Source organism: Octodon degus, unplaced genomic scaffold (assembly GCF_000260255.1).
Source record: "Octodon degus isolate 3935 unplaced genomic scaffold, OctDeg1.0 scaffold00071, whole genome shotgun sequence".
Taxonomy (NCBI): Eukaryota; Metazoa; Chordata; class Mammalia; order Rodentia; family Octodontidae; genus Octodon; species Octodon degus.
Window position 1 is genome coordinate 3,107,472 of NW_004524647.1, and position 12,770 is coordinate 3,120,241.

The 12,770-nt window shown below is 34.6% G+C and overlaps 1 protein-coding gene across 4 annotated transcripts in view; it reads right to left on the bottom strand.

Moving 5' to 3' along the window:
- Nucleotides 1–394: 394 nt before the first annotated feature.
- Golga4 (golgin A4) overlaps nt 395–12,770 on the bottom strand; it is a 144,668-nt gene continuing 132,292 nt past the window's right edge. For 2 of the 4 annotated variants that reach the window (XM_023719777.1, XM_023719774.1), the window contains 3 exons: nt 9,086–9,172; nt 3,912–3,974; nt 395–1,078 (listed from right to left, as the gene is read on the bottom strand). In XM_023719777.1, coding sequence (XP_023575545.1) covers nt 3,945–3,974; nt 9,086–9,172 — 117 coding nt within the window. In that variant the 3' untranslated portion in view covers nt 395–1,078; nt 3,912–3,944. The remainder of the gene's footprint in view (nt 1,079–3,911; nt 3,975–9,085; nt 9,173–12,770) is intronic. The other 2 variants (XM_023719775.1, XM_023719778.1) reach the window with 1 other exon arrangement.

Consider the following 12,770-nt stretch of genomic DNA (forward strand, 5'->3'; position numbering starts at 1 on the left):
AAAGATTTGTACTAACATTGTTTAGACAAGATACCATGTCTGCATCTTAACCTCTGAATAACTACTACGAAGACAATATGTAATGTATTAATTATTGTAACTGTCCTAGTAACATGTTTTGAAACTGTTTCACTGCCACTTTATCTTTTTTCTCATTAAAATGAATAAAACAATAAAATTAAAAAATAAAAAGTAAAAAGGACATGAAAAAAAAAGAACGTAGAATTTTTTTTTTTTTTTTTTTTTTTTGGCAGAACCAGGGATTGAACTCAGGCCCTTGCACTTGCCAGGGAAGCGCTTATTCCACTGAGCCATCTCCCAGGCCCCAGAACGTAGAATTCTTAACAAATTTGAAATAACATTTCAACCTAAAAGAAGCACAAGGAAATTTTATATAGTAAATAAACTTTATTTATCGGAGATGACATTGCCAATAGTCATAGATTCACATACAATACAGTTTGTATTTACTATTTACAATTTACAGTAGTTTTTTTCCTCTGAAAAATATAAGTACAAAAGCTAAGTAAACAATGAGGTACTGCATTTGGGAGTTATCATATGTCATAGCTTAAAGAACTAGTCTTTAGCAAATATTGAGGAATCAATGTGGATAATAGTCAATTAAATGCTGTAATTTATTAGAAAAATCCACTAAGTTTCACCTCAAAATGTATTGCACAAATCTTTAAAAAAAGAGAAAAAAAATCACCCTAGAAATAAATAAGGCAAGCAGATCTTTAAAAAGAGGGACAAGAATGAAAGAAACATTAATTGAGCCCATAAATCAGGTTAAGTTATTCAAAATACCTTTTAAATGACATAAAATTCTTCCCAAAAGAAAACTGAAGACAAAAGAAAACACTATCACCATTTCTTCACTGATGAAATAAATCTATTATAAAAGCAGTCTGCAATATACCTGTGGGTCAATGCCAGATCTTTCTCACTGGCTACATGAAGGGCCCTAAATGACAGCCTCATTCTTGAATGAATGAGCATACATGGACAGTTTTCCAAGCAGCAGTTGCCCAACATCACTCTCCCCATTTCTTCAAGATGAAGATCGAAGCCATGACTGGAAAAGAAAAAGGAAGTGAGGACAAAGAAAGAAAGACAAATATAAAAAGAAAACCTTTTAAGATCAACCTTTTAGATTCTTTTTTCAAGTTAAATAAAATTGCATTCTATGGTCTGAAGACTACAGGAAAAAAGTAAAACTACAGTATTCTAAATATTAAATCCTAATGGAATCTTCTGGAAATTCAGGTTTTTGGAATGATTCAAACTTACAGCCAGCAGTCCTAGGGAAAAGCTTTTCTAGGGGAAATTTGGAGCTGCAACTTTTCACCAAGTACTGAATGATGAAAAGGTCATACAGAAATCTAGGAGCATTGTGTTCACACAGAAAGCCACCCAAGGAAACAGCTATTTAGACTGGGCTTGTAGGGCAGAAAGAGCTCATTCTACTTTCCCAAGATATTGATTTTTCTACATAAGGTAACTTTCCCAGCATGATAAGTATGGCAGCAAAAGACATTCAGCATTTAAGGGTAAAAAGCTAAGCCTCAACTAGAATAGTTAATTTAAAAAATAAAATGTTATGAGAAACAAAACTACCTAAGAGTCTCTCATATTAAAATGCTAAAAACTAGCAGTCTGATCAACTATGAGGTTTAAAATATTATAAAAATAGATTAGCAAGTAAGATTAATAAAGACAAATTTGTCATATATATTTAGTAGAAAGGAGGAAGTTTAAAATTTTCTTCACTTTGTATATGGCAACTACTCATGATATACTCCTAATAGCATTTTAGTTGTAAAAGTAGCTCAACAATAATGTTGGTCCTATGACTCTAAAGAAAATTTTTTAAAAATTGTTATACTTAATAATTCCTTTGTCAAATTTTATTTTAAAACCCTAACTTGAGCTGCTGAGAAAACAAACTTCATGAGTTATTTCACAATGTGGCACAATGTCACTGTCATAAAAGATGAAAAGATTGGGAGAATTTTTCTAGTTTAAGAAATTAGAAAAACATGACAAGTAGATGCAATGCATAACATGAGTATCCTGGATTTTAAAAAAAAAAAATTATGAAAGGCAATATTTGAAAAACTGGGGGAAAATTTAATAGCATAAATTAGATACCAGTATTTTTTGAGGTATTAGGGATTAAATCTAGGGTCTAGAGCACACTAGGCTAGTACTCATTCACTAAACTAGACCCCTTGCCCTTGGTATTATGTGAATATTAAATTTTCTGTGTGTGATAATTATACTGCAGGCATGTAAGAAATACCCTTTTTCTTTAAAAAAAAAAATTTAAAGTATTGGTTTATGTGTGGAATTGCCAAATGTCTATAAGCGCAATATCTGCAAATAACTGCCAAATGTTACAAAGAGGTTTAGATTGTGTGTGTGTGTGTGTGTGTGTGTGTGTGTGTGTGTGTGTAGATCAAGAGACAGAAAAACTGACAAACTATTATACAAGAGTTTAATCTACACCTATGCATAGTGGATATGGGGATGCATTGGGTTTTTGTTTGTTTATCTTTTTTCTTTTTTGTATTTTTTAGGGAAGGGTCTATGAGGGTGTTCAGGGTCTTACTACTACATCAGACTCATAGTGATCCCCCTGTTTACAGCCTCCCAAGAGCTTAGACTGCAGGCACACACCACCATGCCCAGTCTCAATTGCCATCTCAGCACACCCAGGGGCAGGGCCTGCACAGCAGGCCTGGGGATCGAACCCCCAGGCCCTGCGCCTGCTTGCAGGTGCTTTACTCCACTGAGCTATTTGGCTGGGGATGCACTATATGTTTGTTTGTTTTGTTTTCAAATCTTATATCTAAATAATGTTTCAAACCAGAAGTTTAGTCAATTAGCTGATAGAAATATTATACAACATACATTTCCAGTGATAAGCAATAATATTTAACTTCAATAATAAAAGTGATAGATAATTCTTGTTAAATCACATAGGCAAATTAAATGGTACATATTAAAATCAGATTTGTATGGCTAGATGATCTTTAAAGCTAACATCTTAAAAGAAGAAATAATGTGTCTTAGCATTCTAAACTTTTATACTATTAGCTGAAATCTGGCTGAATCATCAAATTTGTAATTTCTGCAAACTGTGATGTAAAGATACACTCTAAATGATTGCAAAGGTGCTAAACCAAGCTAAACCAAGAATATGTAGAGGGGCAGGGGTTAAATGGTGTAGCAGTCAAAACATTGTAAAGTGGCTACATTTCACTGTAATAGTGTGTGAATCAAAAGAGCTGCATCAATTACAGGAGGCTAACATCTACAGAGTAAACATGTCATACAGAACTGTATGATCCCAAAAAATAATTAAAAAACCTTAAGTTTAATCAGCTTTATCAGTTTTCATTATTTGAAATTAGTCTTGACTTTAAGACTTAGAGTATTTCTAGTTCTTAATTTTATGATGTATCTAAAAAATATTTTTTCTCACAAGCTTTAATTTGTACATTGCATATTAAAGTTATTTAAATGAATATTCAGCCAGTCCTCTGTGTATTTGTACACATTCAATTTTTTTAAAAAGGTTTCTATAAAAGGACTTTTGGTAATCACCTAGTTTTTAACAGAATATTTACACACGAAAAAAACATTTGAAACTACTTACTAAACAAGAGAAAAATAGAAGCATCTGATTGCATGATTTTAGCAAATAATGGAAATCTAAAGATTACTTTGGGTGAATTTTAATGTATATATTATTAATCTATGTAAGGCAACAGAAAGTAGTATCAATCATAGCATAATCATATATGCATTACAAAAAAGCCAAAGAATTCCAGTGAAATGGTTAGTATCATGCAATACATTTAGATTTAACACAAAAGACACAAGACACATTATGCTCCACTCACCACATGCTAACTAAGCACAGACTGATGGTTTACTCAGAAGATACCACTGCGAGGTGAAGTAAACTACAAAGCCAGGAAGAAAACAAGCTTAATGGGTTAGTTTTAAAACTTAATTTAACAGATTATGTGTGCACATGAAGTTTATTGGATTAAACAGATGGTACTTCAAATTAAGAAAGTGTAATAACTTCTCATTTAAATACTTTATTTATTTATTTATTTATTTATTTATTTATTTTTGGGTACCTGGGATAGAACTCAGGACCTTGCACTTGCCAGGCAGGCACTTACGCCACTGAGCTATCTCCTGGTGGCCTATAAATATATTATGATATAGCTAGCTTTTTTCTATCTACAACTTTCATTTTAAAAATTTAAACAAAATAATGAAAGGTCTATTTCACATTTGAAGTACACATTTAACTTCTAAATAAATTAGGGGGTAATTATTGGCATTATAAATAGATTTCTTTCATAAGTCCATTAAAGTACACATAACCTTAGTTTATCCTCAAAAGGTTTTGAAAACACAACAATAAACTCAATATCCAATGTGTTGAATTCTCATTCCTAAAATGTATCAACTTCATTGTTAATTATTATGAAGAATATCAAGAAAAATTTCATGAGTTCAATCCCTGGTTCTGGAAAAAAAAATTTTTTCACAAATTACCCAAATGAAATGTTAGTTTAAAGGAACTCAACCTGCTGGGGAGATAGCTCAACAGCATAAGCGCCTACTTGGCAAGAGCAAGGTACTGAGTTTGATTCCCAGTACGAGAGAGAGAGAGAGAGAGAGAGAGAGAGAGAGAGAGAGAGAGAGAGACTTAAAGGAACTCAGCCCCAGATATAGTGTTCACTGTAGCAAAACCTTCTTTAAGGATTTTATGCACTGTTTTATGACTGCCATAACTCAAATTCATTAGCTTTACAGCTACCTTCAAAAAGCTAGCATAAAGAGCAGAGCTTTTTTTTTTTTTGTGGAACCGGGGATTGAACTCAGCCCCTTGCACTTGGCAGGGAAGCGCCTATTACACTGAGTCATCTCCCCAGCCCTTTTTTGTTTTTTTTAAGAGCAGAGCTTTTAAGCTGACTTGATTCCTCAATAATGCAACCAAACTCCCAAGTATCATTTTAATTATCTTAATATGAAGTTAGTCAAAGCAGGAAAATCAAAAGACAAACTAGAAAAGAATGTTTTGCAATACACACAGCACAACATGGTTAATATCTTTATAGGAATATCTGCAGAAGTATGCAAAATATTTGTATGGATAGCCCCTGCATCTATCCCCCTAAGTTCTAAAAAACTGAAAACCACCTACATGAATGGAGTAAAGGGGAAATTGTTGAACTACATTGTAAGACATCTACATAATCACTCAACCCATCATTAAAAATAATGAGGCAAATCATTTCACAATAGGGTATACACTGAGTGAAAAAATTAAACTGCTGCAACTCTCATTTTTATAAATAAATGATAATGGAATAATCATAAATCTGCAATTATAATTAATAGAGATAAGCTTGGCATGTGGAAAGAGTCTGGAGATTAAAGATCATGAAGGACTCTAATGTTTCTGAACTGTTTCCAACATCAGTTACAGTGATCCCATATTAATGAACAATATGGGAGTCAAAATCATTGCATGGCCTGGTGTTGGGGTGCACGCCTATAATCCTAGCACTCAAGAAGTAGAAGCAGGAGGATTGCCATGAGTTTGAGGCCAGCCTCAGACAGTGAGCTCAAGACCACCCTGAATGAGACCCTACCCAAATTTAAAAAAAAAAAAATCCCAAAAACTTTCACAATAACAAATACACATTTTTCATGTTCAGTGTTTTTATTGTGTCATTTTTATTTGAATGTTTTCCAAATCCACCTTGCAGGCATCTTCTGAAAGCAAAAAGAGTAAATCTTTTGTGCTTAAAAATAACCAAAAGTCCTAAGCATTTTTAAAATTACAAAAAAAAGAAAATGAAGGCATATAGTATAATATTAGTCTAGGGCATGGACTAATCAAGAATTAGACATAGGGCTGGGTTTGTGGCTCAATGGTAGAGCATTTGCCTATCATGTAGGTGGCTATGAGATCTATCTCAAGAACCACCAAGCAAATAAACCAACAAACACAAAAGATCAGAGTGAAAATAAGATAGAAAACTGACATGTAGGTTTATGTCATTAAGTTTTTACTAACATTCTAAAGCTAGCTCATCTGTAAGTTTAGTAATCTGGGAAGCTGAGGCAGGAAAACCACAAATTCCAGCCTAGCCTGAGCAACTGTGATTAGAAAGACCTAGTCTCAATATATAGATAGATATAGATATATAGATATAGATACATAGATATATAGATTTATATAGTCGGTCAGTCAGTCTGTCTGTCTCTCTCTCTCTCTCTCTCTCTCTCTCTCTCTCTCTCTCTCTCTCTCTCTAGGGACTGGAGCTATAGTTAATAGTGAGGGATCTAGGTTTAATCCTTAGTACCATCACCACCAACAAAAATGGAAAGACATCTCTCAATTCCAAGAAATGATTTGTTACCAAATTATAATAAATTTTTAATGAAATTTTCTTAAAAATAACTCAAAATAATCATGAATCGCTCTATCAAATAAGAACCAAAATCTCCTTAAACTGATAAAAAGGTGACCCAATTTAATGAATTCATTAAATCATCTCATAGTTGACATCTTTCTCACTTCCTGCTCATTATAACCAACTTCATAAGCATCTATATTATTTTTGAATTTATACTACTTAGGTCTATCTTTATTTTTTTATTTTTGCAGAACTGGGGATTGAACTCAGGCCCTTGCGCTTGCCAGGAAAGTGCTTATTCGACTGAGCCATCTTCCCAGCCCCAGGCCTATCTTTAGACAACCATGTCTTTTCTATCTTTAATTTTTCTATAGTCCCCTTAACAACTAAAAGAGTTATTGATCATTAAGCAAAAGATGATGGATGAGGCTTTGTTCAAAGGAAAATGATAAGTGGGACACTCTTTTTAGGCAGGTTAGCCTCTGATGAAACCATTTCAGGAGGGATCAGTTGGCCAGAATTTAATCTCAATTTAGAATGAATATCACTCTATTCAGGAGTAGCATATAGTATTTTGAAATTTTTCTGTTAAACTTAAAACGAAACCTTTTCTCAAGAGTTTTAACATGGTTCACTACTTACACTTATCAATTTGATTAGTTTTTCATCAAAATAAACCAACCTAAGACAGCATGTGAGCAAGGAATGAAGAGCAATGTTTCCTACGGCATCTATAGAGCAATAATTTGAATCTATTCTATACAGTAAGTTCTATCAGCTGTAGTACAATAATAAGAGCAGAGTTTGTTATATACCAATATCAGGACAATAGAGAGGCCATATAAATAGCTAAATAAAATCTCTTTTATATCACTTAAAAACATTTCTTTAACCATAACGACAGAATCATGTTCCAAGCAGCCTAAACTTTAATGGAGATTCTTTCCACAAAGACACAGCTATTTACTTAATGAAAGAAAATTTCTGCTTTGAATGACTACATGCTTACAGAATCAGATGCCTGTTATAATTTTAATCATTTTCTCTACTGATGAATGGCACACATTATAGCAACAATATACTTCCTTATCAAAAGATAGCCAAGTTAGGGAAGGTGGTGCAAGCTTGTACTGTAAGTTTGAGCCCACCCTGACAACTTAGTGAGACTACTCAAGATAAAAAAAGAATAAAACAAATGTGCCAGAGATGCAGTTAAATGGCAAACTGCTTGCCTAGCATGTAGCGGTACCTGGGTTCCATCTCCAGTAACAGACAACACACATAAAGTGTTACTGGGACAAAGCCCAGGGATGCTAGGATCAACTTGGAGGAAGCTAAGAAGAAATGGTCAGATTGTGTCCTCCTCTTTGAAAAGAATAAGAATAGGAATGTTGTAAAAGGCTAAATGTTAGCAGTATTTAGCCAACAAGAGAAAAGTCTTCCAGCTAGGTTATCTTCAGAGTTTGGTGGAGCTCTGTGGATCAGAACCCAACATACCAGACGAAACAGGTGACCACTACAGAATAGGATATTTGGGGTCAAGATAACCAAGAATGCTTTCTTAGGAAACTTTGACTGCCAAGAGACAGTGAGATCCTCTGGAGCTGACTTAGTGCTTCTTACTGGATACACTCAGACATACATTAGACACCACGAATGAGAAGGTATTTGCTTGCTTTAGTGTGGACAGAGAAAAGAAAAGCAGCATTGGGACCATGAAACAAGTAAACAAATTAAAGGAAAGGTATGGAGGGCTCTGCAGGCCTCTATCAAGCTGAGAAAGAAAGCAGAAAGAGACAAGCAAGTGTCAGAACACAAACTTCACAAGGTTCACAATTAGCCTATGATGGTGCATGTCTTACTGAATGACCAGGCTGGGGCAAAAAGATGAAATGAGAAAATTTGCATAACTGATGAAGTATGTGTGTATTTCATTTTAATAACAGATGATTTCAGCCGGGGAGATGGCTCAGTGGAATAAGCGCTTCCCTGGCAAGCGCAAGGGCCTGAGTTCAATCCCCGGTTCCGAAACAAAACAAAACAAAACAGATGATTTCATATAAAGTTTTAAAAATAATTTAGTTGCTTCCTTACCTTGTCCTTATAACATAACAAAAGATAAAAAAAGCTTAAATTTTTTCATCCAGAATTAATGCGTACATGTAAATCAACTGAAATAGAGTAAGGAATTGTAATCTATAGAACATCATGATATATTTGGTTTAAAAAATTATTATACTATGCTGGGAATATACTTCAGTGGTACACCACCTGTCTGGCAAGCATGAGGTCTGGAGTTTGATTCTCAGTACCAACCCCCCCCCAAAAAAAAAAACAAAAAACAAAGAACATTATACCAGAACAAGTGCTTTTTCTGTCCTTTCCAAAAATAGCTCAAATGGGTATCAACATCATACATGCTATTAAATAAGACTTTTCTTTGACTTCTTCACACATGCCCTTGGTTAAATTTTCTTAATGTAACTACACTCTTGCTTTTCACGCTGTAGTACAATGAAGGTCAGAAAATTTTTAATTTCTTTTTATCAACTCAAAGTCATTATAGATGAAAGAAAAATAGGTGAGATAAATTCATCTTCTGTCTATAACCTACTTATAAAGCTTACCATTAGCCGTGCATCTTCTCTTTCCAAAATTTTCTGAGTTTGATCATCAGGGAACTTCAGTACAGTGGTTATAACTTTTGCCATGGTCTAGAAGAAAAAATGAGAGATGATCACTAATAAGCAGTGAAGGAGATGAACTCTCAACCCATTCTGACACGTTCTGCTGGTGGGATTCTTTAGTGCTCTCAATGGAAGCCACGAACAAAGAAGTATGATGTGAAGGTAGTAGTCAAGGAAATACTGTATGAGGCAAAACTAGAATTTCAATTTAAAAGGATTCTTCACATGGTTTATATTATTTTAAGATGCATTTCCAATAGCATGAAGCTACATAAAGATCTAATGCTCTTGGTCCTTTGTCCTATTAAGATGGAACTTTATTACTCAATATTTTAAGTCTTTTCATTTGCAGAAATATGTAAGGTCATGTATAGCCAAAATAATACACCTTAAATAGTCAGAATTAGATGCCCCTGCCCCGTTGTGCTTCAACTAAATCACATCATATATCTCATAAACATGGGCTACTGCATGAACATGAACATGCTCAGTAGGTATTTTTCAAGACATGCAGCACATTAGCCTAATAGAAATACAAATTACACTTTAAATAAACACAAATGTTTTGGGTTTTTTTGGTAGAAAACATGATGGATCAAAACATTACACATGGTGGCTTGCAAAACAAGATCATAAATTGTGCAGATCTAAATAAATATACCGTAAGTCAGAGTGTCACCCATAAGCTCCTGGAAAATTCTCCTCAAAGGCTGAAACTCCCTATTTTGTATCAAGATGAGATGTTTTGAGGGAGACAGAGAGGAAAGAAGATACCACTTATGAAATATGTAGGATAACAAATTCAGTGCTTACATACAAAATCAGGTGTAGTACTCTCCTGGGGATTCCTACAGCGGATGAGAGAGTTGCCCAGAAAAGTGACCTCAACATTTTGTTAATAATTACACAGACTCTTTGTGTAGGGGAAGGAGTGGGAGTGGGGTTATGGGGAAAGTCATTAAAAAAAAGATGACATAATATTGTTAACCAAAGGTTTGCACACACATTGTTAGAAAAAAGGTATTATTTTCAGGAAAGAAAGGAACTTTAAAAATATTTTTATCATGTATTATACTTAGCCTAGGCAAGATACTTCATGTATTTCTAATACTTATTTCAGCTAACAGAATAACAATATCTTTCATCAAACAAACCCCACACAGTAGGATTTTAGTTTCAGTTCATTTCTTGCTTTTATTTTTGCTTCTGCCATTTTGATGTTTATAAACAATAACATTTAAAACAGCTTAAGTCTGAGGAATTTCTGAGGCAGTTTATAAAAGCACTTATTTTTAAAATTATATTAACTAAATAGAACAGAATCTTATATTCTAACCTGAAGTCTAGAAACCGAGTATATACGTGGCATGAAATGGCACGAGAAACAAGAAGTAGTGAGTGGGCATTCCAGTATTCTTTTCATTAACACTGAAGCAACTTCCTCTATACTATGGGAGTAACAAAAATCTAAAATTTAAGGATCTACTGTTACAGGAAGCATTTATCTAATTTCAATGTCACATCAAGCTCAAAGTACTAGAAAGTCTATTTGGATTCATTATAAAGCTAATATACATGCATGGACAAGTATGTTTATAAGAAAAAAGAATATCGATTTGATTTGAAACTGTCTCATTGCTATTTATCAATAAAATTATGGCAAAAAAATAAAAATAAAATAAAAATAAAAAAATAAAATGTTAAAAGAGAAAAAAAAAAGAAAAAAACATCAGCTACTCGTCTTTCCGTATTTCTAGACAACATTAAATGAAAAAAGCCACCTCTACATTCATCAGCAACCCAGAATTTGTAGCTGATTACTAAGTAAAACCTTAGAGCTTGTCAAAAAACAGTTTAATAGAGAAGCCCAAACTTTCTGCCACACCTGGGAAAAGAATCCAGACTGTCTACTATACATACTATACTCTCAGACCCTGCAAAGTAAGGAGTACCTTTCCTACAAGGTACTCCTTGGGAGAGGCTTCTTCAATAAAGTAGCTTGGGGTGAAAAACACCTTTTACTGAAAAGGAAAATAGTCTAAATTTCAATGTCAGTAGTAACATGGAGGTCTAAACCACAAAAAAAAAAAAGTTCAACCACAGAAGAAAAACAGGCTTACTTAACTTCATACCATAGGACTATGTATACTATATATAGTTAAAAAGTTGTCTGAATCACAAGTTTAAGCCTACCAGGGAAATAGAGAGAACTTGTCTCAAAAATACCATTTTTTATAAAGGGTTAGAGATATAGCTCATGGAGGCCCTGGGTTCAATCCCTTGTACAGGAAGTAAGGCAGGGAGAGAGGGAAGAAAGAGGAAGGGTAGAGAGGAAAAGGAAGGCAAAAGAGAAGGAAGAAAAGGTGAGAGGAGGGGAAAGGAAGGTCATCTGCCCCATAAAACAAAGAACCCTGCATGTAAAAGCAGATGAAGACACATAGGAGAGATGACATACAGACACTGCTAGACAAGAAATAACACTTTGGTTCATTCTGAAACAAAACTTGGTCTCCATTTCAAATTATTTGTGAATATACAGAAATTATGCAAGTGAGCAAAAGATATATCTAAACGAAGAACTCTGATTTTGTTAATCCCTCTACTTCAGGTGTACACCCTCTGTAGTATCTCCAGGTGAAACTGAAAATATTCAAGGCCCTCCTCCATAGTCTGCACAGTCATAAGTGGAATTATGCTCACCTCACAGAATAGTGTTTCAACTGCATCAGATTACTTGTTATTCCAGAAACCCAAATGCCATTTTCTGCCTTGAACCTTTGGTCTGAATCCTCTCTCCTATCCGAGCTCATCTATTAAAGTCTAATCTTCTCTGCTTAAAGCCCAATATACACAGGATGGCCAAATAGCTCAGCAGATAAAAGTGCCTGCTTAGACAGATGCAGCAATTGGCTGGGGTTCGATCCCCCGCATGTGGTGCCAGCCCTGCCCCCGGGGCGCACTGAGACTGTGATTGAGACTGGGCGTAATGGCTTGCGCCTGTAATCCCAGCTCTTTGAGAGGCTGAACACAAGAGAATCACTACAAATTGGATCTACGTAGTGAGACCCTGTGGACCCTGCAGACGCTTTCCTAAAAAACAACACCAACAAAAAAGCCCAATATACACCATGAGTCCTTCTTGAGCCTTACACAAGTAAATATTAAGACTGTTCTCTTTCGGCCCTTACTAAAGCTCACTACATTCTGCATCACATTACTCATACTGTTAATGGAGCATAGCTCCACTTTCTTACTATGGGGTTCACACAAAGTTAGGGATAGTATCAAATTCCATTATACTATCCCTCGTGGTGACAAATAGCCACATGAAGTTAGCTGTTCAATAAATGTGCAGTAAATAAACATGTGGCCAACACTCAGTATTCACCTATAAAATACAATGGTAAAATGACAGACCAACTCTTCACTTTCATTAGTCAGAAAGGTACAATGAAGATAAAGACAGAGCAAGCACTGTTCCTTAATATGGATTTCCAGTTCAGTTTTATTTTTTTTTAATTTATTTACTATTTTTTAATTTTATTTATTTGTGTGTGTGTGTGTGTGTGTGTGTGTGTGTGTGTGTGGCCAGCTCAGCCCACCAGGGGGCGGGGCTGGCTGGCAT